The following is a 26629-nucleotide window of genomic DNA, read 5'->3' on the forward strand; positions in this document are numbered from 1 at the left end:
CAAAAACTGGTGTCCAGCTGAGAATTTTTGTAACTCCATGAAAAATAGGTTCATAAAAAAATTTCATTCGCATTGTTTTTTTCATGCCTAAAGAGGAATAAAAACACTCAGGAAAAAACTCAACTAAGGTTCTTATAATTCATGCATGAAAGGGTTAATTCACCATGAAGCTAAAAATCCACAAGTGTCTCTAATTCTATATTATTATTATTATTATTATTATTTTAAGTAAATGAAGAAAAAGTGACTTTAAGAGGTTACAGCATTACAGTTCTATGATAAAATTTAAGAAAACATAACAATAAAGTAGTTGCAGTTGTATTGCTATTATATTGGTGCTGCAGAAAAACACATTTTTGTTGAAACACTACTGCGTTTTTTTCTCTCAGGGACTGTCGTATGTGAATAGTGTTTTCAAAGGTTTGCTGCAGATTAGAACACAGGTTCTACCTCCACCACAGTTTATCTAGTTTATTTAGTGTACCTTTGTCAATGGGGCTCTGCAAACACTGATAGGTCCTTGGCACCGCTAAGTCTAGACTTAAGCTGCGATACAGATCCTCCCCACACACACCCCCTTTCCCTCACCTTTAGCCCTAATTACCTGCTAAAGCCAACTGAGAGCCCTTTAATATTCATAGAGGAGTGTGGATCTGCATATCAGGCAGAAGAATTAGGCCTGAGTGTTTAGCTTGCCACATACATGCAGTTCATTTGATATGCAAGCAGAAAAGCTAACACAAAGCCTAATATACTCACTCAGGTCTTTTATCATAGTAAAGCTAATAAACTCTCTGTGCTGAAGAGTTTCTGGATGAAAGGGTTAGCACTGTTGTGCTGATTATTCACTCATTACATGTGAGTAAACACCGTCAGGGCTAATGTGGATTAAGAGGAGGCAGATCCCCTCTCTCTCATCAACCTAGGAGGGAAATACAGAAATTGGCAGCTAGAAAGGTTCTAATGAAAAAACAATTACCTGCTAACAAAGGATCATTTAGAATGAAAAGAACCTGAAAAAGAAAGTTATAGACAAACACATGATTACAAGAACAAAGAACATTTCAACCTGAAAGTTTCATATTTGCTGTAAAAAAAATCCATTAAAAAGATTTAAACTTTACATCAACTTTAAAGATATAACTATTCCAAATATCTAAAAAGGGCTTATAGCTATTTTAAGTATTAGGTGTTTATCAGATTATGTAGTCAAATTAAAAAGAAAAAGAAAAAAAAAAAAAAAAAAAAACCCACCTGCATCATCCAGTAAATTATCATCCATAACATTATACACTGTCTTGTGCTATAGACCACATTTAACTTACAAAGTGCATATGATTTTTTGCTTTAAATATGCACAACTTTTATATTTGTGAAAATACTGATAAACTGAGTAATAATCTGGGGGCTTCTTGGTTTTTTTTCCTGTAACTTCTTACTTTTTGTTCAGTTAATGAAAAAAGTGAATTTCTTCTTGGGGATCAATAGTTAATCTGTATCTGTAAAACTATTAATAACCTGTAAGACAATTATTGGTCTATTATTAGTTTTTGTTATTTTAGTGTCTAATCACTGATGTTGGTTCACACATTCACTACAGTATTTTGTATGAATCAGTAGCATAGTTGTCTTTAAATTATTGCATTTTACTACTAAGACGTTGGATAAATTACCAACTCATATCTCCAGTCTCTCATCCTATCGTTAGTATTCCCACTAGATCAACTGCTCATATCATTCTGAAGGTTCTCAGGGTGAACTCAGAGTTTGGTAAAATTGTTTTGTCTTCTCATGCACCATGGACATGACATTATTTGCAAAACATCATTACATTTGGACCACCCACTGCTTTAAATACCTTCAACATTTAAAGACATTTTACATACTTTAATGAAAGAAACATGTTGCTATTTTGTATAACCTTGCATTACATTTTTTATTTTATTTTATTCTATTTTTTTAACCACATCTTAATGTTTTATTTATGTATTTAGCATGCTTCATACAGTATATGAACTTGCTTTTCCATCACAGCTCATGAATAAGGAAATCTTGCATCTCAATGGAACCTTTGTGGATAAATGAAAAAATAATATAGAGCACACAGTAAATGAAGACCATGAGAGGTGGAAGGCAAACAAAAAGCAATTACTACTACATTTCTTTATTTATGAGTCATATATTTCCTCATGAGAAAAAAAAGAAAAGTTATTTAATGTCCAAAACCAACACTTTATTTACAATTAATTACTTTGGTTTTGCTTTTAAAGCATAATCTCTGGTGAGAGGAAAAAAAGACTATATGCATAAAAGAGTGGGAGGATGAATAGAATCACTTTATACATAATTCTACTATAATCACCTGTCCATCCATGCATCCATTATCATCCACTTATTCATATCCCAACCTATTACTCAAGGGTTTTATCATTTTATCACTTGTATGCTGTAGTTTATGCATTTATGATACTTCTGCAACATTAACAATGTATTTTTCTGCATAAACAACCTGTAATTACTGTTTGGTTCAATTGGATGTATAGATGAATGGAAGAGATGCATGTAGATAAAGGAATGTAGTCAATGTTTTTCTTTTTCTTTTTACTAATTTTTTACTTGTCTGGTCATAATAAAATACTGAAGCAGGACAAGAGGTCGCTGTGAGAACTATTCCCTCAGTCAACTATAAACTCCAAACGAAACAGAAAAAGTATAGACTGCATCCGCACTTGCATGACATTTGGAAAAGTGAAAGTTTTAACAACCCACAGAGTTCCTTTGTCTTATTTTGCAGATTTCTTTCTAATTATGATGTCTGTTTTTGTTGCATAATTGAGGTGGCTGGAGGCTGTGTGGGACTGGTTCACACGTCCTGCTCATAGGTTTCACCTCTGCTGCAGACAAGGAGACAAAAGTGACGCCGTGGATTGTGGGAACGTTGATCGGGACTCAGATCCACAGTCCCACACCTGACACTGAAATCCAAAGAATCCAGTGACATGATGCCAAGAGGGGCAAAATGATAAGCAAAAACAACCAAAGACTTTGGGAAAAAAAAAACAAACCAAAAAACAAAATTTAGTGTTTTAAAAGCAAATGAAAATTCCTGTGATGAAAACAGAATGGTTTACATTGATTAGAGTTAAGATTTTTACCAACATCTACATAAATGTTCACTCAAGTGATAGAAATTGGATCACCTATGATGTTAAAAATGTGTTACTAGTCTATACATTACTTACTGATGTTGCACATGGTTTTTGTGAGATTCCAGATTTCTAGGACGCTGAGGCCCGCTGTTGTCCAAACAGGATGAGGTGTAAACTCCTGACACCTCACAGCTGCCCCGGCACACTTCTCTGTCCTGACCACAGATACAAGGTCAGCACATGTGAGATGTAATCCCAAAACACCAGCAAAACCTCACCAAACAATATTTATATGCAGTTTACATGATGGAACACAGTGTTAGCTACTTTATTTGACACAACGTTAGGTATTATGAGATGCATTCTGTCATGTATTCACCCGTTTTCTAAACAGTCTATACATTAAATCACTGAAATAACAGACCTGTGATTACAGTTTCTATTGTTAATGAACACTAAGATAAATTGACAGTTAAAAAACTAAATAAAACTGCAGAACAAGCAAATAAAATAAAAAACTAAAACTGAAAAAGAAAATCCACCTTTGTCCGCCTTTATATTTGTAACTGCTAAAATTTGATTATCTATGATTGTGTTGGTCATTTTTTTCATTGTTTTCCAGCTAAAATAGAAAATAAAAGCTTCTAAAAGTTTCAGAACTACAAAAACTCATCCTGTGACTCAGGTACAGTCCGTGTCATGGCAGGGTCATGTTCCCAGGCTGCGGCTCATGGTGTGAATCTGTCTAGTTGCCCGTGCGAGCTGCCAGGTCGCACCTCATCCTGGACCTGGCCTGTTTCCCATGAGACCCCCTGGCCTAGGTGTCAGCCCTGCTCCCAGAGCTTCTCAGGACCAGAGGTGGCTACCAGAGGTGCAACCTCGCACCTCCCTCCACATATATGGAGCAGCCTGCACGTCCCTCCTCACTATCCTCTACCTGCCTCCAAGCAACACACCATCAGCTCCCAGAACTACTGCTGCCACGTCGAACTGCTCCTGCAGTCATGGACATGTCCTACTGCTCTCCTCTCCAGCTCCAGGAGGACAGCAGCTCTTTCCTGTTTGACTGTGAGTCTCTTCTGGATAAATCTTATGATCCTCTGGCCTCAGACCCGGGTTACGTCAGCGCCTGCAGCAGCCTGTCTCCCACCTCCTCTGTGGATTCTTTCTGCTTCTCCCCAACCTCACTGACCGCTGTCAGATATGAAGCAGATGCTTTGGACTGTTTCATCTTCAGCAGCCCAGCAGTGGCACCTCAAACTCTACCCTGCTCCATATCATCCCCAGCTGCCTCCACCGCCAAGAAGTCCAGGTCCAGGTACCCCGGTAAGAAGCGCCAAACAGCCAGCGAGAGGGAGAAGCTGAGGATGAGGGATCTGACCAAGGCTCTTCATCACCTCAGGATGTACCTTCCTACCTCAGTGGCACCGGCCGGACAGACCCTTACCAAGATTGAGACCCTGCGCCTCACCATCCGTTACATTTCCTACCTGTCAGCTCAGCTGGGCCTCACTGAGGAGATGCTGGAACAGAGAAGATCTTCAGGTTTTGTGGAGCAACCTCAGAGCATCAGCCAGATGCTGGGTCAGTCATCATGCAGCTACAATGTACAGGAATCAGCCGATGGCACCACAAGCCCAGCAGAGCCAGCCTGCCCAGACCAGCTGGCCTCTCTGCAGCATTCATATCAAGTATGTACACTTGGTTCAGGATTTTAAAGCGCTTTAGTACAGGCTCATGTTTTTTAAATTTCTGAGAAAAGTTTGCTCAAATATTTCAGATGAATAATCCACATCTCTTTTCTGTTTTCAGGTTTCCAGTGGCTTTGGCTTGACCAGTGAACAGTACTGGATGCCACAGCAGCAACTCCAGAATGTGGTCTTCCCTGGACAGTCTTGAGACACATGGCTCCCAACATTCAATTTTCATTGCAGCAATGAACTCTAAATACAAGGGCAAACCTTCTACTTTTTGTTATTATAAAACATGTATGCTGTATATACCTTAATATTTTCATTTGTGTTTTTTGTATACAGAATTGTGTATTTATAAAGCTTTCACAGCAGAATAAACACTATTTATAACTACAAACACACTGCTTTTTGTATTCATTCGATGTGTAAACTCACTTAATTCAGGTGTAAATAAAATGGTGTATATGTAATATTTCTCTAATAAAAGTTTTACAAACTACACAAATTAAATCATACAGGAGCCAGGCTCTGGCGTCTACTTCCTTACACAAACACAGTGGTTGTCACCAGTACTAGGCGCTAAACAGGGAGCACATCCCCTCTAAAGTGTTTAAGGAAAGACCCCCACTGAGAGACACAGCAGATGAACTAGGACCTGTAAATTAGCACCTTTTCTATCCTGTGTAAACAAAGCTAGTGGTAAAGACCCCCAAAGGCCTGGTCCAGGATTAAACTCTAAATAATGGCCAATAGCGGTGCTGGTTCTTGACTTTTGCCTCATTGCTATTCTAGCTTTTTTATGTTCACACATTACCAGAACAAGTCACTGAAGAGACATAGGAAAGAAATGTTTTATACTATTCCTTCGCCAACGTGTACTCTGTGTTGTCCCGTTACCTGGAGCTGCTCTATTGTTGTTATCCACAACTTGAATTTTTAAAAAATTTTTTTATTTATACTTCTTATTTTATACTATTTATTATATTCTTTCCTTTATCTTAATATCTTTACCAGTTGTGCATTTTTCAGTGAGCAAATGCGCTGCCTTTATATTCTAGAGCTAACACTCATGCACTGAGCGTTTGGTTTGTTTTGATGTCAGTGTGACTGACCTGTTCAGCAGCCAGGGCTGTGTAGTACAGGACAAAGCAGACATCAGTTTTTCAGCCTCTGCGGCGATGGTAGCGTTTTTGTACATAGACCATGCAAAGTCCCACTCCTCCACTCCTCCTGCTTTAATTGCATTGCAGTAGACTGTGGACCTCAAGTTGGCAGGAATCCTAAAAAGATTGATGAAGTTGGCAACAAGTTAGAGTGATTGGAGAGGAGAGTTAGAGAGGAATCCAGGCAGTGAAGAAAAAAGTAAAAATTAAAGCAGTGGAGAAGGATAATCTGGCTTAACCCTCATGTACCTTTCATTTCTTCACAGGTCTGAATCATGGATCATTCAGAATAACAATATAATGTAATATAATTGTATCTCAGCCTCTTTAGCATTAATAAACGGTTGATTAATTCTTACTTTATTTTTTAATAAGCACGAAGGGTGTGTTTTTTTAGGTTCAGAGAAATAAAACTTTGTTACTGCAAATTATAATGTCATTTTACCTACATTACTGACATGAAGACATAAAAGCCATCATTATTTTTTTTAAAACGGAAAATTCTTACAATCTTCTAAAACTGTGTGCTGTGAGTGTTTTTGAAGTGACTAAACAATGATTTGTAATGGAGCGATATAGTTATAATGATCTCTCTTCAGCAGCCTGTGACATTTGACACACACTTTCATTCATATTTGGGGTTAAAAGGGTTAAATAGTACTTACATAAATTAATTACATTATGGAAATGCAAGGATGAGGTTGGTGTGAACATACATGTTGTTAGTGGGGTTCTTCATCCAGTCTCTGAACCAGCCAGTGGTGAGTTCCATACAGCTTTTGACTTCACTGCTGCACGCTGTGGAGATAGCATTCACCTGGTTGTACCTGGAGAGGAAAACACACCATGATACTTCAAACATACACTGTTCAGCCATAACTTTCTGACCACTGACAGGAGACAGGGACCTTTCACTGGGTCGGATATAACAGGCAGCAAGTGAGCATTTAGTCCTCAAAGCTGATGTGTTGGAAGCAGCAAAATGAAAAACATAAGGAATTCAGTGACTTTGACAAGGATCATATTGTAATGGCGAAGACTGGATCAAAGCATCTCCACAACTGCAGGTCTTATTGGGAGTTCCTGGTCTGCAGTGGTTAGTACTGACCAAAAATGGACTGAGAAAGGACAATGGAGAATCTGTGGAAGATCCATGGAGTCCCCAGTCACAGGACTTCAGGGACCTGATGCTAATGTCTTGGTCCTAATACCACAGCACACCTTCAGAGGTTTGGTGGAGTCTAGGCCACAGGTCTGAGCTGTTTTTGTGGTAAAAGGAGGACCTGCACAATATCAGATAGGTGGTAATAATGTTCTCCTCCCATAGATGTTGGATTGGTTGAGATCTGGTTGTTGTTCTTTAGACCACTTTTGGTAGGTACTAACCACTTGACATTAGGAACAATAAGATCTGGAAATGCTGTTTTGGAGGATTATATAGGAGGGCAGTCTCTCTGTAAGTGATCAGGCCCCAGTTCTCCATGGCTCCAGCACTGAAGTCAGGCAGAGCAATTTGATCTAAAACCCATCAGAGGACACTTCATGTCAGTGTATCTGAACAACAGATAGCACATTTTCACCAGTATGAAGACAAAAACTAATTCACTTTGACTGTGTTGGATATCTGAGTGGTTCCTACCTGACTTGTTCAGTGGGTAGGGAATGTCATAGTAATCCTCAAAGAATGACAGTATTGGTCCGGTTTTGTTAAGGGCATAGTTTCCCTGGCCCTCTGCTATGGCCTTCCTACGAGCCCAGATCCTGATCTGGACACAAGTAGTTTAAGTAATAATGATCAAGCAGAGACCTGAGCTGAACTGTTAGTCCAGCAGAGGGCAGCAAAGAAGCATGGAAACTAGGGCAGGGGTCACCAACCCTGGTCTTCAAGATCGACTATTATGCATGTTAAAGATGTATCCCTTTTCCAACACACCTGATTCAAATTATAAGCCTATCATCAAGCTCTGCAGAAGCCTGATAATGACCATCAAGTGTCCTGGAAGAGGGATACATCTAAAACATGCAGGATAGTGGCCCTCCAGGACCAGGGTTGGTGACCTCTGGTATAGGGCAAGTCATAGGCTTGTATGAAGAATTACTGATATTAGACCTCTTCAGTGGCATTCTGAAAAATGCATTGAGTGTTTGATGAGTAAAAGTACTGACACCACACTGAAAGGACATGACCAAAAGTAAAAGCTCTGCTTTCTAAACCTTAAGTAAAAGTATATAACTATTTCCTCAAGTGTAAAATGATCTATGTACACATTTCACTACATAATATTTTTCAGTTAATATTATTTCTGCCTTACTGTGTTTGTTGCATTTTACTGCTGTAGATGTTTAAACTTGAACTCATTTTAACTACTTGACATGCTGTTTATACAATTTTAATCTACAGCAGTGTACAATATTCTAAAAGACCAGTTTATCTCTTGGGTGTGAGTCAAACTGCAGGAGTCATACTAAAAAAACACACTAGGAACAGCTGTTTGAGTGTACCATTCTGGTTCTCAGTTGTTCTATGCTTCTCCATAATTACTGCTGTTACCTTCAAATCATCTTTTCCCATCAGCAGAGCAGTAAATAACTAAACAAACGAATTGAAATTATAAGCACAGAAGAAATTTTGCCAAATATATTATTGTGTTTCACACTGTAAGATGAAATAATCATAAATACTTACCAAAACGCCTGTATCTGAGATTGAGCTGATGTAGTCAAACTCACATACAACAAATGCCAGCAAGTAACTTGACATGACCTCAGTGGGTCTGAAGCTTGTCTGGATTAAATTCTGGCCCTCTATAGTGACATTGACAGGCTCTGTGTGATGAAAGGCACAAAACAGAAGTGGATTTGATGCAAATGTTTAAAACAGGGTTACTGTATATGTGAGAAAATAAAAGTTATAAGGACATAAGGAAATGATTCACTAAACACTGAAATAAGAACTTGCCGTAGTTCAAGGAGTTGGACAAAGCCACAGTTCCATGAGGGTGAATGAGAGTCAAGTGGAAGACAGCTTTCATAGCAGGTTCATCAAAGCAGGGAAAAGCTTTCCTGGCATCTATTGGCTGCATTTGAGTTGTGGCCAGAACTCTGAGAACAGCAAACAATAAAAACATTAAACACTGAACCTGTATTTTTTATATTAAGAAGTGGAGTTGAGTATTTTTTATTCTGCTCACCTTTTCTACAATTCACTTATTTCTCTCTACCAACATTACTGGCTAACAGAAGTTTACAAGAATAATTTTTTATGACTTTATGGGTGTCAAGGCAAGTTTCAGGTCGTCTTATGGTTGTAATATATTGTATTGACTTATTCAAGTGGTATAACATGCTTGTTTGTGAGGATGGTTAGAAAGAACCTCCCTGACATTAGTGTCATTTTTAAGTAAGTAAGTAAATTTTATTTATAGAGCACTTTTCACAGACAGAGTCACAAAGAGCTTTATCAACTCAAATCAGAATCAAATCAAGTTTAAAGAGACCCAACAGAATCCTCCAGGAGCAAACACTTGTGATTGGTGACAGTGGTGAGGAAAAACTTCCCTTTAACAGGCAGAAACCTCAAGCAGACCCAGACTCCTGAAGGATGGCTGTCTGCCTTGTCCAGTTGGGGTTAAAGAGAGAGAGTAAAGGAGGAGAAAAGAGAGAGCGATAGAGATATAGAGAGACTGGGGGAGGGGGGGGGGGGACACATGGAGTATTTTATGATGAATACATAGAGTGTAATCAGTTTGTGGTGGCCCCAGGTCAGGTGGGAGACAAAAAGCCTTTTTGAACAGGAGGGTTTTGAGGTGAGGTTTTAATTAAATGCAACTGCCTGTTACTCTAGTATAGCTGCAGGGGAGCAGATAGAGGAGGCCCTTGAGTGGTTTAAGGGCCCAGAAGATCCCAGATGCTTAAATCAATTTGCAGATTATCTGGAGAAAAAAGAAATAAAATGGCATAACGTTCGTGATAAAATATCATAGTAGTTAGAACTGAATTGCATTAGAATGCATCTCCTGTGAGATAGGACTGAGAGAAAAGTTCTTTTTCTGTACACTTAAGGTTGGAAAAGTTTCTTCACTGGTAAAGTAAAACTGGCAACTTTTTTGTTATATTGAAAAAGTTTTTAAAAATATTTACTTCATGTGCTTACTATGGAATAAATCTAAACTTGTGCTTGTGTTGTCAAGAGCCTGAGGAAAAATCAGAGCCATTACTGGTCTACTGGCTGAAACTGGATGAGCCACAAGTTTGTCTGAACACTTTCTTATTGAACTGACCTGTTGGAGATGGTCCCAGAAGTCCAACAGTGAACTGTGTAGTGTGTGGTTTGATACCAATGATGTCATGGATTGTACCTCTTTTGTGCAAGAATCTAAAAAAACCCTGCAAATAGCAAGAGTTCAATCATAAAGGAGTAACCATTAGTAACTAATCATTAGATGAATTGTCGCAGTGCCCTCAGGCTGATGTGTACACACAGTGGCAGCAGTGATTATGTGATGATGTCTTCTATCAGAGTTAATACTCACACTGAGTCCTCAGGCAAACAGGCTCAGAGAGAAACTGACAGCGTCCTGAGCACTGCTGCTCCCTGAAAACTGAAGCCCTGCGGACAAAATTAACATCTATTAGTCATTTTTGCTTAAATATTAACTTTCTATGAAGCAAATCCAAATATAAGGTAGTAAATACCATGTAAAGCAATTTGCTTCAAAGACAAATATTGCAATTAGGAAATAAGACACCTTTACAAACTTAAAATATTGCATATGTTGTAATTTAATACTTTTTTGTATTAAATTACCCATGTATAGCACTAGACTAGACAACAGTATTTTGTAGATAAACTGTTTGTTTTGTTGACTGGTCAGTTCAGGTGGTCTGAAATCTACCTGTGGTCTAACTGACAGGAGAGGGGCCGAGACAGCACAGGGCGATTAGCTTAAAAAGCCGCTTGCATTTTTAGCATTTAGCTTATATGTGTAATTGCTCAAACAGGGTTAATTCGGTGCTGTACACTTATCCTAGTCAACTCTAGTTGTGGTGAGTGTCGTTAAGTGTTCTTGTGGAGTTACTCTGAAAAGGAAGAAGCTACTACCTGCAGAGAGCTAGTTTGAGGACTCGGAGTTGCTGTTAGCATTAGCCGCTAATGTCAGTCGTTGATGCCGTTGAACGCTAGGTGGAGGAGCCCGCTTTGCTGAACTGTGTCCATCGGAGTTGGTTCGGACTGGGACTCTGATTTGTAAGTTGAATTTTCTGATTCGTGCTTTTACATTTTTTTCCGGCCACCTGAGGTACATACAGGCCTGCAACTCTTATTATTATGGAGAGGGTGTACAGCCTATGTGTGGGCCAGCTGTTACTTAAAGTTAAGGGTTGAAAAGGGTTTGTGTGGAAGTAACATTTAGGTACAATTTAGTTTATGATATTGAAAACTGTCAATTTTGCCTGAAAGAAAAGAACAATTTTTCTATAAACTGAAAGTCAGTTATGTAAAGGCCAAATCTTGATCTATCCATTCTGCTGTTTAATTTTATTTTCAGGGGGTTGTTCATTTAATTAAAAGGCACTATTGTGTTAATTTGGATTTATTGTCATTTCTCTTGGTTTAGGGAATATCCTACTTTGAAGGAGTTTTGTCCTTTTGTGACACCTCAATATAAATAGCTGAAACAGTGTTTTGTAAAGGCTCAAATACATGTACTACATCTTTCTCTTGCTATAGTTTCAGTAAACTTCAGTTCACCTTGTATTTTATTGGGTTGTCCTGTTCAGACATTCCAATATAAGTGACTTGTTTTGTTATTATTAGTTTGGCGTTGAGCTCAGTAGGGACAGGTAAATTTGCGTGTTACCTTTAACAGAAGAACCCAAAGCACCCCCTTCTTGTGTGGTCAACTGCAGTTCACAGGGTGTGGCTATAGTGCGGGATGGTAGAGTACAACTCAACAGAGAAACCACCTGAATGTGGATGGTTTTAAGTACTCGTAACAGGAAAGGATCTTAGGAAAGAAAAATACTTAAACAATATGAGGCCCTGGTGGTGTGAGATTGGGTAAGATCAAAATGGTAAGTTCATAAGTTTCAGCAATATAAACTAAAACTGAGTTATACTGTAAACTGAAAACAAATTTTGACACCAAACTTTGAAAAAGGGAGCCTTACTCTTTAAAGCATGTGTCTATGTGTCTAAACAGGATACATACAACAATGTTGAGGAGGAGAGATGACTAAATATTGTAGCTTATGTGTCTGAAATTCTGTGAAAAGACCTCTTCTACAGACCTGGCTGTAGGACAGTGTTTTTTAAACCCACGTAGGGTTGCCTGGAATTCAAACGGGGTCGCCTGAAATTTCTGGTAATTGATAAAAAACGTATGTTATTAATAAATAATATGTTTTTGTCATGCAATATATATTTCATTATAATTGAAACACCACACACTTTTCCTTATAAAAATCAAGTTCAAGTAAAATGCAGGATATAATATCTGAGAGGGCATATCTTGATTGATCTGATCATGTGACCGTGTGTGCTACTACACTTCAATCTGCCCGGACACAGTCGCAGTCAGAAAACCAAACCAAACAGAGAATGGAAAGATTTCTTCACCTGCCTGGCCACACTAAGACATCTCCAAGAGAAAAAATGTTTCCGTTTTGAATGTCTGAGGTCGCAAGAAATTTGTGTTGTTAAAATAGGGTCACGAGCCAAAAAAGGTTGGGAACCACTGCTGTAGAATATAGTGTTAAACAACATTTTGCTGATCTGAGCCATGGTATTAACTTCCTATACTTGACGGAACAGTGGGAGTGAAGAATCCAGGGCATCCACTGCAAACACATTGTGCACATCATACAGAATGGTCATTCTGCGAAACAAGTAGAGAGGTGAGAAAAATTTGCTGTCTTACTGTGAAGTATCTGTAAGAAAATGTCTCTCATTAGTGACTGTCCCATTAGTTGTGTTGAAGAAATGTCTGAGAAATGTTTGCTTGAATATATCAGATGGCTAACCCACATCTATTTTATTTCTTCAGGTCTTTTGTAGATTTTGCTTCACCAGTGAACAGTACTGGATGCCACAGGAACAATTCCAGAATGCGGTCTTCCCTGGACAGTTTTGAGACACATGGTTTCCAACGTTCAATTATATTTCATTTGCATTAATGGACTCTAACTATAAGGGCAAACCTTCAAGGTTTTGTTATTATTGTTACATGTATACTGTATATATTTGAATATTTCTATTTGTGTTTGCATAAAGAATTGTATATTTATCAAGCTTTCACAGCAGAATAAACACTACTTTTAACTATGAACACAATGCTTTTGCCTTCATTCCCTGTGTAATTCTAATTAATTCAGACTTTAATAGAATGGTCTGTATGTAATATTCCTGTGATAAAATTTTTTACAAACCACACAAATGAAATCATACAGGTGCCAGGCTCCATCGTCTATGTTTTTGCACAAACACAGTGATTGTTTAGTACTATTTGGTGAACAGAGAGCACATACATCCCCTCTAAAGTCTTTAAGGGAAGACCTCCACTGAGACACAGCAGCTGAACTATTAGCACCTTTTCTATCCTGTGTTTTAAAAAAAAAAAGCTAGTGGTTGAGACCTTCAAAAGTCTGGTTCAGGATTATACTCTGGTGCTGGTACTTTTGCCTCATAACTATTCACATAGAGCAGGGGTGGCCAACCCTGGTCCTGGAGAGCCACAATCCAGCATGTTTTAGATGTATCCCTCTTCCAACACACCTGATTCAAATGATAAGCCTATCATCAAGCTCTGCAGAAGCCTGATAATGACCATCAGGTGTGCTGGAAGAGGGAAACATCTAAAACATGCAGGATTGTGGCTCTCCAGGACCAGGGTTGGCCACCCCTGACATAGAAACATGAGACACATAGGAAAAATGTTTTATATTATTATTTTGCCAATGGGTAATGTGTGTTGTCCATTTACTTGGAGCTGTTCTACTCTGGTTATCTGGAACATGATTTTTTTTTTTTAAATTATATTTATAGCCTTTATTATGAACCTGTCCGGCATTTGTCACTTAACAAATGAACTGCACTCAAAAACAACCAATGTACACAACTTTCTTTAAAAAAAGTAAATACCATTTCCTGATGTTTATAAGGCCTTTATTTTATCCCCAAAACCTGCAAACATATGAGCAGACAGCCCAGTGAGTGTGACATACAACATTTTTTATGGTAATCTTATTTTTTATTACTTACTTGAACAGGTGAAATCCTCATTTAGATTAAAATGATGATAACAGTTTACATTTGAGAGTCTGACTTGCATTACATCTACTGTAACATCAAATCTCACATACAAAACTAGATTTTAGTATCAAATAACATAAAAAATTGTATCCTCATTGACATTAAAATAATCTGGATTACAGTGTACACTTGACAGTCTGACTTGAAATCCCTCACATACAAAACTACATTTTGGTATCTTCATAAAAAGGTTTTTCTTTTTCTATCAAAACATCATAGTAAAAAGCTCACACCCATTAAATGTAATGATACATTTGGTTATAGCTGGAAGGACGCAAGTAGAACACCCTGCATTTGAAAAATGGACAGTGTTTTTTGTGTTACTACAGTGAAGGGGATGTTTCACTGAGGAACCAATCAAACACAACTTGCTTGTTCTCGTCCACCCACTTTATGTTGGTCCTTGGTACGCTCCAGTGCCTGTTCCAGAGATGCAGTGGCTGAACCAAGCTGTTTCAGCATGTTGGTCTTTGAACTGCACAAGCTAGAAAGGAAAACAGGAAGGGAATTATTAGGATGTAGTGCATGTAGAGTACAATTAAACCAAAACAAAGGAATGACAAACATTACTGATACCTGTACCCTGTTGGTACTCAAACTCTGTGGAGAACTTAACACGTCACTCCACTAATTAGTCCTCCGAAAGACATTCCTCCACCTCCATACCTGAAAAAACCAAGATGGCCATCATGAAACATTGCACTTGTTAAATTAATCTCCTCACCAGCAACAAATCACCAATTTTTGACATGTTACATATGTAATACCACACGTAAACCTTGTACTCCAATAAAACTCACTCATTGTATATGCGGTCCCAGTTGGCTCTGATAAAGTCCCAAGCCAGAGGCTGACCAATGGGGTTACTTGCAATGCTAACAATAGTGTATGATGCGTCCTGTTTACGGATCTTTTCTGGGTCCAGACTATACTTCAGATATCTGAAAAATACACGCGAACATACACTTATCTCCAATGTCCAATACGTAAGTAAATGTAAATATATCCAAAGAGAACACAGGTTTGTTTTGATGTCAGTGTGACTGACCTGTTCAGCAGCCAGGGCTGTGTAGTACAGGACAAAGCAGACATCAGTTTTTCAGCCTCTGCGGCGATGGTAGCGTTTTTGTACATAGACCATGCAAAGTCCCACTCCTCCACTCCTCCTGCTTTAATTGCATTGCAGTAGACTGTGGACCTCAAGTTGGCAGGAATCCTAAAAAGATTGATAAAGTTGGCAACAAGTTAGAGTGATTGGAGAGGAGAGTTAGAGAGGAATCCAGGCAGTGAAGAAAGAAGTAAAAATTAAAGCAGTGGAGGAGGATAATCTGGCTTAACCCCCATGTACTTTTCATTTCCTTACAGGTCTGAATCATGGATCATTCAGAATAACAATATAACGTAATACAAGGGAGAGTCAAAAAGTTCTCAGACGAACGCTATATGTCACTGGGGATGAAACTTGGATCTACCAGTTTGACTCAGAGACCAAATTCAGTCAGAGTGGCATCCAAATGGAGCAGCTGGAGCTCTGAAATTCAAGGCAAGAGGTCTGTTAAATGAATAAATAAAATAAAACTTTTATTACATTTGTCTGAGAACTTTTTGACTCTCCCTCATATAATAGTAATAATTAGCCTTCATGGCATAAAGAAATTTCTGACTATCCTCACTATATAGGCTATTTCATTAAGCAGTGTATGGTTTTATGCTCCATGGAAACAAAACCTCATTACCACAAATTATAATGTCGTATCTGGCCTACATTATCACAAATTGTCACATATTTTAGAACTGTGGGGTTTATTCATCATTTTTAGATATTTACAACCTGCAAACACTGCAGTATGCCAATGCCATTGAGTGTTTTAAAGTGACTAAATGATTTGTAATGGAGCAATATAGTTATAATGATATGTCTTCAGCAGCCTGCGCCATTTGACACACACTTTCACACATATTGTGAGGTTAAAAGAGTTAAAATAGGACCTACATAAATTAATTACATTATGGAAATGCAACGAATGAGGTTGGTGTGGACATACATGTTGTTAGTGGGGTTCTTCATCCAGTCTCTGAACCAGCCAGTGGTGAGGCTCCTTACAGCCTTTGACTTCACTGATGCACGCTGTGGAGATAGCATTCACCTGGTTGTACCTGGAGAGGAAAATACACCATGATACTTCAAACATACACTGTTCAGTCATAGCTTTCTGACCACTGACAGGAGAAATGGTAATAATATTGATTAGTTTATTACAGTTGAATATATTACCGGAGATTGGATATATGAGGTAGTCCTCGAAGCTGATGCGTTGCCAAGTAGCCAATGTAAGGAACTGAGTGACTTGGACAAGGATCATATTGTAACTGGATCAGTGCATCTCCACAATTGCAGGTCTTGTCGGGTGTTTCTGGTCTGCAATGGTTAGTACAGACCAAAAATGGACTGAGGAAAGATATTCCAATCTCAGGCCAATGAAGCATGTATGGAGGTGTTGGACAAATAAATCCATGGAGGCCTTACCTCTCCATTTACAGGACTTCAGGGATACTAGCATCCTGGTCCTACTGCCACAGCATACCTTCAAAGGTGTGGGGGAGTCTAGGCCTCAGGTCTGAGTGATTTTTTGTGGACAATTTAGGACCTACATAATATCAGACAGGCGGTAATAATGTGCTGCTCCAATAGATGCTGGATTGGTTGAGATTTGGTTGTTGTTCTTTAGACCGCTTTTGGTAGGTACTAACCACTTTACATTGTTTCTCAGTTCCTTATTCTTGCCCATTTTTGCTGTTGCCAGCACATCAAGTTCAAGGTATTCAAGGTTGAGCATTGCCTAATATATGCCACCCACTGACAGCTCCCATAGTAGTGAGATCATTAAAATTCACACACATTTTCCAGTCATTGGTCAACATTGTGGTTGATCAGTGTATATTAAATCCAGGTTTCATTTTATTTTTATTTATATAGTAATAAACTGTATAATAAAATAATTTTGAGGCACTTAAAAAGTTATGTTGAAACCTTTCAATATTCTACAGAAATACCCAATCAGCGTGGGCGGATTTCGATGTTCATAGCGTAAAAAAAAATGCTGTGCTTTGGATAACAGCAGTGGATAAACTCAATTTCCCATTTTTTGCTATCTATTATACTTCATTATAATGTGCAAATAAAAGAAAAACAAGTATTTAAAATAGCAGCGTGTTGGTTCATAACACTTACTGGTCAGTGTGGTTTTCAGGGATTTTAGTCCAGTTGGCAGTGATATCTTTAAAGTGTTCAAACAGAGGGGTGACTTGTTTCTTTAGGTAGGCCTGACAAGAGAAAATACATAGCCATGAAACCAAAGTGTTGTTGGGTTTACAACATATCATAGCCTACTGAAAGTTATTAACTAATGGTTTATAATTTAACTAACAATATTATTTATGTGTTCTGTTCTATTACTATAAACCCAAATATGTCAAGATTTTGTTTGTCTGATAACTGAATTTCTATTAACAAGAATGTGTCTCTGAGCTTTGGAATTATAAATTGATCAAGCAAACCTGCATAGCTCCATACACCTCACTGCGGTCAAACATCAGGTAGAAGTAGCCCAGGTTGCTCAGGGCCATTTCCCAAGGCATGTATTCAACTTCTTTGTTGAGGAATGTGGTAGTCCTCAGGGCCAGAGTTATGTTCACAATCTTTGCCCTAAAAATGCACATATAGTTATTATTGAGTGTGTTCTTTTATTAGTTTTTTAACCCAAATTAATAAATGAATACATCTTACCTTGCAAGGTTAAAAGCATCATCTATGATTTGAGCTCGGTTGATTACAGGAACATCCTAAAAAGTGAACAAGGTGATTTGTGAGAAATTTAGAAACGGTATAGAATTAGGCTTACAACTCAATGTTGACTTGCAGGTGATTTACCTGAGGTCTAGAGGCCACTTTGGTGAGGAGACGTTCCCAGTTTTCTGAGTCGTAGTTAACTCTATAGAAGCCCTTCATGTTAATGTTAGCGACCAACCACTCATTTGCACCATTGATCATTTCAGGGTTTGAACCTGTGTGGGTGGTAGTAGAAATGCATTTAAAGTGGCGGTGGTGATGGGATTGTTAGGGTCTGTAAAACCTCTACCTTGAATCAATCTTACCCTCTTTTTCAACCAGCCAGTACTGTTTCTCAGGTGCACTGCTGCTTTTCATCCATGTGATGGGGACAATCCACTCATAACTGGAATTATCGGCAAAAAGGCACATAATTAAATGTGACACAAAGAGGGCAGGTGAGATCTGAAAGCATATTTAGGATATTTGCATGAGAAATTAAAAAAGACTTCCTACTTAAACGGAGAGGGTCTGTCTACTGGAGAGTCTGGGTCTAATAGGAAGTGTTTCTGGGTGACTGTTCCAGTCTGGGTGTTGATGGTGACCACTGGGAAGCCCATCTGGAGGATCCATCGGTTCATGATGACCTCCACAGACTCAGGCAGGTTAATGCCAGCTGCATCCACTGCCTGACGAAAGGAATTTCAACCAGAATTTTTAGTGAGCAGTTTGGCCACAGAGCAATTTATACAAAAAAGCATATTTTGTTACAAATTGTGCCATAAATTCTTATAAATAATCTCTAGATTTCACAATACAATCGTAGTCAAAAGATTTTGGTGGACAGATTTAGTTCTTGTAAGCATTTAGCTTAAGATTTTTCCATGTGCCTCTGATGTACATTCAAGAACAATTTTAAGTATTGTGTAGTTTCACTTTAATTTTCTTTTATTAGTAAACAAATCACAATTATGCACAGAATCATTTTGTGTCATTGCTAATGATTGTAAAAATGTTTGAGTTAATTGATGGATGTAGTAATAGGAATATTATACACTGACCTGCAATGTGTAATTTTAAAAGTTTGTAAAAAACAAAACAAAAACACTCTTTTCTTGCCAGTGTCATGGCTATTTATTCATTTATTTACTTGAACATTTACTTTGAGTTTGGTGTTAAGCAGAAAATTAGCTTAGCTTAGTTTGGACTAAAGTATAGAAATAAAGACCCATTTATCTTGTCAGAAAGGTTTTTTTTTTTCTCCAAAGTGAACTACGACAGTGCTATTTCATTCCATACACAGTGGTTCTATCTTACCATCTGCAGGTGCTCCCAGAGGTCTTTGTAGACAGTGTTGCTGTACTTGTGCTCATCCAAGTATGACTGCAGACAGATGGGTGAAGTACAATTTAAAGCCACTTTGTGCTTTTGTATTTTACAAAACATATAAGCTAGTAAATTGACTCACATGGAGCCCTTTGGTAAAGACTTCTTCGGTGATAAACTCTGACAGCATCCTGAGGACTGCAGCTCCCTGTATTGACACACAGTTGGACATGAACTTTACAAAGACATGAAAACCTGACATATGTTACTAAAGATCAGGGATTATATTTGCAACTACATAATTATGATGAAAGTACATAAAGTAGTTTTATGTATTTTGTTTGGTCAGAATCTTGCTTGTGAGGCTTGAAAAATGTACTCATACTGCACCTTACTGTAAGTGATTGAGTCAAAGAGCGCGGTGATTTGCTCAGGCCTCTGGATCTCCTCTTCTTTTGTTGACAGGGGATGGGACGAGGCCAAAGCATCCACATTCATTACACCAGTTATCTCATTAATAACTATTAAATCTTTCTGGAAAATATACAAAAAGGCACACACTGAATATTTATCATCTCGTCTGGTTGCTTAGTGGCATACATACTGGCTCATTATTTACTTTATGCTGCATGACCATATTCTACAATCGCTACGCCCTCAACTAACAGTTTTCTCAAAATAACCATTTTCTTACTGCTAAATAGTACATGAATTATGTTGGTGATTTATATTTACTCAGTATTGGTCTTGTATGGTGGTAGTAAAGGAGTAAATTTACTGTACTGATGTACATCCTTAGCCTGGATGCGTTTCACTAAGAGATGTCCAGCAGAAATCAAAACTGACCAAATTCCATGTCGGTTCACCATAGTTGGCTCCAAGATAGGAAACGTATGTAGCAAATCCCTCATTGAGCCACAGGTCATTCCACCATCTTGTGGTCACCAAGTTCCCAAACCACTGAGGAGACAGTTTCATGTTGGTGAATTATAGGGCAATCAGACTTGTCAATGGTTTTTAGACAAGTTTTTACTACTATACCATATGAGCAAGTTCATGGGCGATGACTGTTAGCACCCACTCTTTATCTCCATTGGAGGACACACTAGGATTATATAGGAGGGCAGTCTCTCTGTAAGTGATCAGGCCCCAGTTCTCCATGGCTCCAGCACTGAAGTCAGGCAGAGCAATTTGATCTAAAACCCATCAGAGGACATTTCATGTCAGTGTATTTGAACAACAGATAGCGCATTTTCACCAGTATAAAGACAAAAACTAATTCACTTTGACTGTGTTGGATATCTGAGTGGTTCCTACCTGACTTGTTCAGTGGGTAGGGAATGTCATAGTAATCCTCAAAGAATGACAGTATTGGTCCGGTTTTGTTAAGGGCATAGTTTCCCTGGCCCTCCGCTATTGCCTTCCTACGAGCCCAGATCCTGATCTGGACACAAGTAGTTTAAGTAAGTAATAATGATCAAGCAGAGACCTGAGCTGAACTGTGAGTCCAGCAGAGGGCAGCAAAGAAGCACAGCAACCAATGAGTCATGTCACTGATCACCTAAAATAGGCAAATCGTAGGCTTGTATGAAGGATTACTGATATTAGACCTCTTTATTGGCATTCTGAAAAATGCATTTGGAGTGTTTGATAAGTAAAAGTTCTAACGCCACACTGAATGGACATGACTAAAAGTAAAAGCTCTGCATTGTAAGCCTTAAATAAAAGTATGTAACTATTTCCTCAAGTGTACTCCTGCAGTAAAACGACCTATGTACACATTTCACTACATAATATTTTTCAGTTAATATTATTTCTGCCTTACTGTGTATGTTGCATTTTACTGCTGTAGATGTTTAAGATTGAACTCATTTTAACTACTTGACATGCTGCTTATACAATTTTAATCTACAGCAGTGTACAATATTCTAAAAGATCAGTTTATCTCTTGGGTGTGAACCAAACTACAGGAGTCATACTAAAAAAACACACTAGGAACAGCTGTTTGGGTGTGCCATTCTGGTTCTCAGTTGTTCTATGCTTCTCCATGATTATTGCTGTTACCTTCAAATCATCTTTTCCTGTCAGCAGAGCAGTAAATAATTGAATTAAGGAATTGAAAGGATGCCTGCAGAAGATATTTTGCCAATATGTTATTGTGTTTCACAAATATATAATCATAACAGAAATAATCATAAATACTTACCAAAACGCCTGTATCTGAGACTGAGCTGATGTAGTCAAACTCACATACAACAAATGCCAGCAAGTAACTTGACATGACCTCAGTGGGTCTGAAGCTTGTCTGGGTTAAATTCTGGCCCTCTATAGTGACATTGACAGGCTCTGTGTGATGAAAGGCAGAAAATAGAAGTAGATTTGATGCAAATGTTTAAAAGAGGGTGATTATTACTGTACATCTGTGGGACAATAAAAGTTACAAGGCTATAAGGAGGGAGAATTGGACTAATGAACTTCACATATGTTTAGTTTTATAAATTCTTTTATTTTTTTTTTCTTTTTTTGTTGTATTGATTATTTTGTTCCTGCTACTTTTTTATTATACTTGAATGGTTGGTGACATGCTTGTTTTTATTCTGTATATATATTTACACTTTTCTTTCTTTTAAACTGTTCTCCACTACGTACCACTAGAGAGTTGTCTCTTTTAATTTCATTGCACATATGTATAATGGCAATAAAGGCACTGTATTGTATTCTATTCTCTTCTATCATGGAGCAAATGTGACACAATAATTTTCCCCCTGGAATGAATAAAGTATTCTGATTCTGATTGTGATTCTGATAAACAGTGAAATAAGAACTTGCCGTAGTTCAAGGAGTTGGACAAAGCCACAGTTCCATGGGGGTGAATGAGAGTCAAGTGGAAGACAGCTTTCATAGCAGGTTCATCAAAGCAGGGAAAAGCTTTCCTGGCATCTGTTGGCTGCATTTGAGTTGTGGCCAGAACTCTGAGAACAGCAAACAACAAAAACAGTATTAGAGACTGAACCTGTATTTGTTATATGAGTAAATGGTGTTGCGTAATTTTTTGTGCCCACAATGTCTTTAATTCTCTTACAAGATAATAGTAGTTACCATTTACAAGAATGATTTTATGAGTTTATTGGTGTGAACGCAAGTATTAGCATGTCTTGTGCTTGTAAGGACGCGTCTTTGTTGACTTGAATTCAAGTGGTGTAATATGTGCATTCATGTGGATGGTTATTCGTGACTGCAACTAGAAAGAATCTGCCTGACACTGGTGTCATTTTATTATCTATTCAATGCAGCCTTCCGTTACCCTACATCATAGCGTCAGGGGAGCGGATAGAGGGGACCACTGGTCCAAGGGCCCAGAGGTGAATGTAGCTGGCCCTTGAATAGCTATTATCAGTAGGGTACAAAAATGGTCTTTTGTATGTATTAACTGAAATTTGTCTAGAAACAACGCAATTCTTACAAGACTGTGGCATGCTGTAAATATTAATGAATGCATTGCGAATTTTTGTGAATTTCTGGGGGAGGTTACCACATCTTTACTGAATTTTCTGTACAATGCTCAGGTATCTTTCCCTAAACTTCATCTAGTGTTTTCAGTGTCTAAACCTAAACCATAAAGAAGTTTACTCATGCTTGCTGATAAGCCTAAGTCAGTTTGGTAGTTTATGTTGGAAAAAAAGAAGTAAACTGGCATTAGGCCTACATTTATGATAAAATATATTTGTAGTTACAATTTAATTGTCTCACTCCTGTGAGATTGGGTGGTGAGACTAGTTCTTTTTCTATATTATACTTAAGATTGGAAAAAGAAAACAAAAGTTAAATTATTTTTGCTTGATTAAAATAGATTTGATTGTTTTAACATTTGATAATATCTAATTAAATTTTATCTTAAATATTAAACATGGTTTGCGATTCCTATAGAATTGTTGTAGTAAATGCATATATGTACTGTGTCATAAAATCTAAGCTTAATTATTCAAATAAAAGTATAAATAAGAGCTTCATACTTTTTCACCCCATCTTCTGTGTATTCACTCCTGTAGAATCCTCCAAGGTCATCAGCAAGCTCCCCAACAAACTCAGTGTAGAGCTCATACATGCTCTCAGCTTTCAACATGCTGCTGAGTTGGATCACCAGGTACTGGGTTGGGACCTCCAGCCAGGAGTTTGTCATGGGGGGCGCAGCAGCTCCATTCAGGCCCCTCAGCTCAGCATGGTATTTCCCAAAGAAGGTAAAATTCAGCTTGTTGGAGTGAATGAGGATGAGGTCTGTCTCCTTCACACATCTGAAGACCACTGTTGACTGTCCTTTAAAGATGTACAGGCCGTCTGCATCAGGCACCAGCCAGGGCTGCAGGGTTACATTGTAGGAGACAGGAAGGAGGGAGTCTGGGAGTCTGTAGTGCTGCCAGGGCTCCTTTGGAACAGAAGGGGTGGTGGAGGGGGGGTTGCTGGGGTCTGGAGTGGGTATCACTTCGCTCTTTGACTTTTCCTGGGCATACACCACAGACAAGGCTATGATAGTGGACACTGCTGCGATGGCTATAACCACACAGGCTATTGCTACGGGTTTGCTGATGTAGAAGCCTTTCCCCATCTCTGCACCACAGAAGAAGACAGAACGGGGATCCTGATTACTATTTATGCCCACTGTTGTTAGACTTCGTTAATGACTGATCACCTGGCCTGCTGAAAGTCCAAAACACAGAGCTGTAAAAGTTGAGATAAGAGTGCTGCCTTACCTCTGAACTTTACACCCATATAATGGCTCTGAATAGAGGCCCCCTTCTGAAGCTGGCTTATGTAGTCTCCGTTGATTCAGGACTGTTGAAATACAGTCCGATTCCACAGCCAGGGTTTGTGTGTATCTGTGTGTGTGTTACTGGGCTCTTTGAAAAAGTCAGCTGTATACAGAACTAGCCATCTGATAGTAAAGAAGTAAGAATTGCATAATGAAATGTTTTCAACATGAGTTACAGAACTACATGAACTTTTGGCAGTCCCTAAATTTTGTGATTATAGGAGCTGAAAACAGTCCAATAGTAACAGAATATATTCATTGTGTGGAAGGGAGGGGCATATTGTCTTTGCTGCTTGTAGACCAGTAGAATTCCTGCAACCATGACATTCAGACATGACGTTTTTTGGTCTCTAAGCATTTCAGGAAGAATTTACAAACTGTACAACAGGAGTAATAATTGTAGGTTGTATGATTAATCATCTGCTTTCTGCAAAGGGGAGGTTATTGTCAGCAGACACAGAGCAGATGAAATATGAATGTAACACTTAACATACAAACATCATTACATGCTAAAGTTTTGTTTCTACAAAAGTGAAAAGTACAATTACCTGAAATATAAAGAGTCTCCATTTGCAGGATTACTTATTGTCCCTGTGCAAAGCTGGCTTAATATTACATCATATTATTGTAATGTGGAACCCATTAAAGTATTTATATAAAGTAAATTAAACAATGTGTGAGAAAATAATCAATATTTCAACAATATGCAAATAAGTTTTCAAAGACAGCAACAGAACAACAAAACATAAACATTACAATGTCGAGTTCAGTCTCCTTTTTTCCTCATGTTTTCATCTTGCTATGTTAGCCATTTGCAATATGCACAATTTATCTATTAAATCCATCTAGGTTGAAATCGGTCTTTATATTGTAAGGTATGCGGTGATGTAAAAATATCAACTCCCACAGTCACCTTAAAACTAAAGTAGCAAGTCAGTTCTGAAAGTGAAAGAACTACATACTGTGTTAACATGTAAGTAAGAGGAAAATTATGACAGTAACAAAGAAAAAGAAATTTAGAAAGTGAAGCGACTGTTAAGAGTTGTATGGGACTTCTTTAGTAAGATAGAGTTTAGTCAGATAGTTTTGACTCACTGGATGCACAGCTCCACTCCCTGCTGATTGTTGATTCACTTTTTTAAAGCAGCGTTTTCTTTGGTGCTGTGCTTAGTGTTAGTGTAAGACCTCTATTAAAATGCTTCCGAGAAGAGACAAGTTTGGGCAAGCAATATTTGTAGTGCCCACTTTTGCAAAAGGTTGAGTTGCAGAACTTTGCAACATACAATGTACACGGTCATTATGAAAAGTGCTTTGCCTTGTAAAATGTTTTAATAGCATTTTACTGTAAGACACAGGATATTTTTTTATGGATATAAATGTGTGCCCAAGTGACACCAAACAACATGCATGGATAATACCAGAGAGAACCTGCCACACCTACTGTGGACCAAAAAGAAGAGAAAGTTTATTTTAAGTCGTTGAATTTTAAGTAAGTTTCATTGGGTTTTAGAATTCATGCAGTAAACCAACTTGCCTGTCTTACCTTTATTGATATATTTCACAACATAAACAGTACCCTCCTTTGAAGAGGTTAGCTGCTGGCTAGTCACACATGTCTTTGAATGATTATAACACAGTACAAACAAATTTGACTGCAGAATTTTTGCTTAAAAATCTTAGACTAAAGAGATTTTTTAAACTGTGATCAAACTCACAGAAGCTACTTGCATATTGACTTCACTTTTAGGCATAACTTCATGTCCTTTGGTTCACACTCAACCATTAGCACCTTTTCCTCCACAGGAACTACAACTTTACCCAGGATTGTGAAAAATTGAGAATAAACTTTCGCTCAACCTCAAACTTTTCCTGAAAATAGTTCCTTGTAGGGGGTAAGATTTTTCAGATTCCCTGGAATTCTTGACGGACGGGGCTGTGTGCTAAAAAAATGCTGATTGGTGTAACACACGTGTTTTGATCATTTGGAAAATGGAGCAAAAGAAGAGAAACTTCAAGAAGTGATACAAGATGGACGACGCACTTTATAGTGTATTCGGCTCAGTCCCACATGTGCATTGCAATAATCTGTCTGTCCATCCCAATATGTTCTTTGAAGCATGTTTGGTATATAAACTGAAAAGAGCCTGGACTTTGTAGTACGTATTTAGCAAATATGTTCAAAAGAAATTCAGTGGGACTTTGAGTCAGCAACTTGAAACAACCAAGCCTGATTTGAATACATTTTCCAGAATTTTGAGGTGGAAACACAAACCACACAGGTTACCAGAAATTCTTTTACCCAAAAGTTCCAGTAAATATTGGTGGAAAAGGGGCTAGAGGTAGTAACATAATC

The 26629-nt window shown here is 38.1% G+C and overlaps 3 protein-coding genes across 3 annotated transcripts; 1 reads left to right on the plus strand and 2 right to left on the minus strand.

The window, feature by feature from the left end:
- Nucleotides 1–4114: 4114 nt before the first annotated feature.
- Nucleotides 4115–5063, plus strand: LOC115436822 (mesoderm posterior protein 2-like). Its single transcript, XM_030159775.1, has 2 exons — nucleotides 4115–4840; nucleotides 4962–5063. Exons 1-2 carry the CDS (start codon nucleotides 4154–4156, stop codon nucleotides 5046–5048), a joined length of 774 nt encoding a protein of 257 aa, XP_030015635.1. The 5' UTR covers nucleotides 4115–4153; the 3' UTR covers nucleotides 5049–5063.
- Nucleotides 5064–5415: 352 nt separating this feature from the next.
- On the minus strand, nucleotides 5416–9104 carry LOC115417185 (aminopeptidase N-like). Its single transcript, XM_030131194.1, has 7 exons — nucleotides 8966–9104; nucleotides 8693–8832; nucleotides 7646–7772; nucleotides 7401–7524; nucleotides 6723–6833; nucleotides 5956–6123; nucleotides 5416–5470 (listed from the first exon to the last, which is right to left on the minus strand). Exons 1-7 carry the CDS (start codon nucleotides 9087–9089, stop codon nucleotides 5416–5418), a joined length of 849 nt encoding a protein of 282 aa, XP_029987054.1. The 5' UTR covers nucleotides 9090–9104.
- Nucleotides 9105–14180: 5076 nt separating this feature from the next.
- Nucleotides 14181–25415, minus strand: LOC115417236 (aminopeptidase Ey-like). Its single transcript, XM_030131250.1, is given in 23 exon segments — nucleotides 14181–14798; nucleotides 14898–14980; nucleotides 15115–15255; nucleotides 15363–15530; nucleotides 16360–16409; nucleotides 16411–16471; nucleotides 17547–17638; nucleotides 17873–18020; nucleotides 18102–18157; nucleotides 18246–18379; nucleotides 18470–18549; nucleotides 18660–18832; nucleotides 19461–19526; nucleotides 19612–19677; nucleotides 19860–20003; nucleotides 20316–20429; nucleotides 20511–20665; nucleotides 20787–20913; nucleotides 21676–21815; nucleotides 22299–22441; nucleotides 23483–24074; nucleotides 24218–24588; nucleotides 25372–25415. Coding segments are annotated over 21 exon segments (2724 nt in total). The 5' UTR covers nucleotides 24237–24588; nucleotides 25372–25415; the 3' UTR covers nucleotides 14181–14798; nucleotides 14898–14925.
- Between the last annotated feature and the right edge of the window lie 1214 nt (nucleotides 25416–26629).

The sequence above is a fragment of the Sphaeramia orbicularis genome, chromosome 3 (genome assembly GCF_902148855.1).
Source record: "Sphaeramia orbicularis chromosome 3, fSphaOr1.1, whole genome shotgun sequence".
NCBI classification, from domain to species: Eukaryota; Metazoa; Chordata; class Actinopteri; order Kurtiformes; family Apogonidae; genus Sphaeramia; species Sphaeramia orbicularis.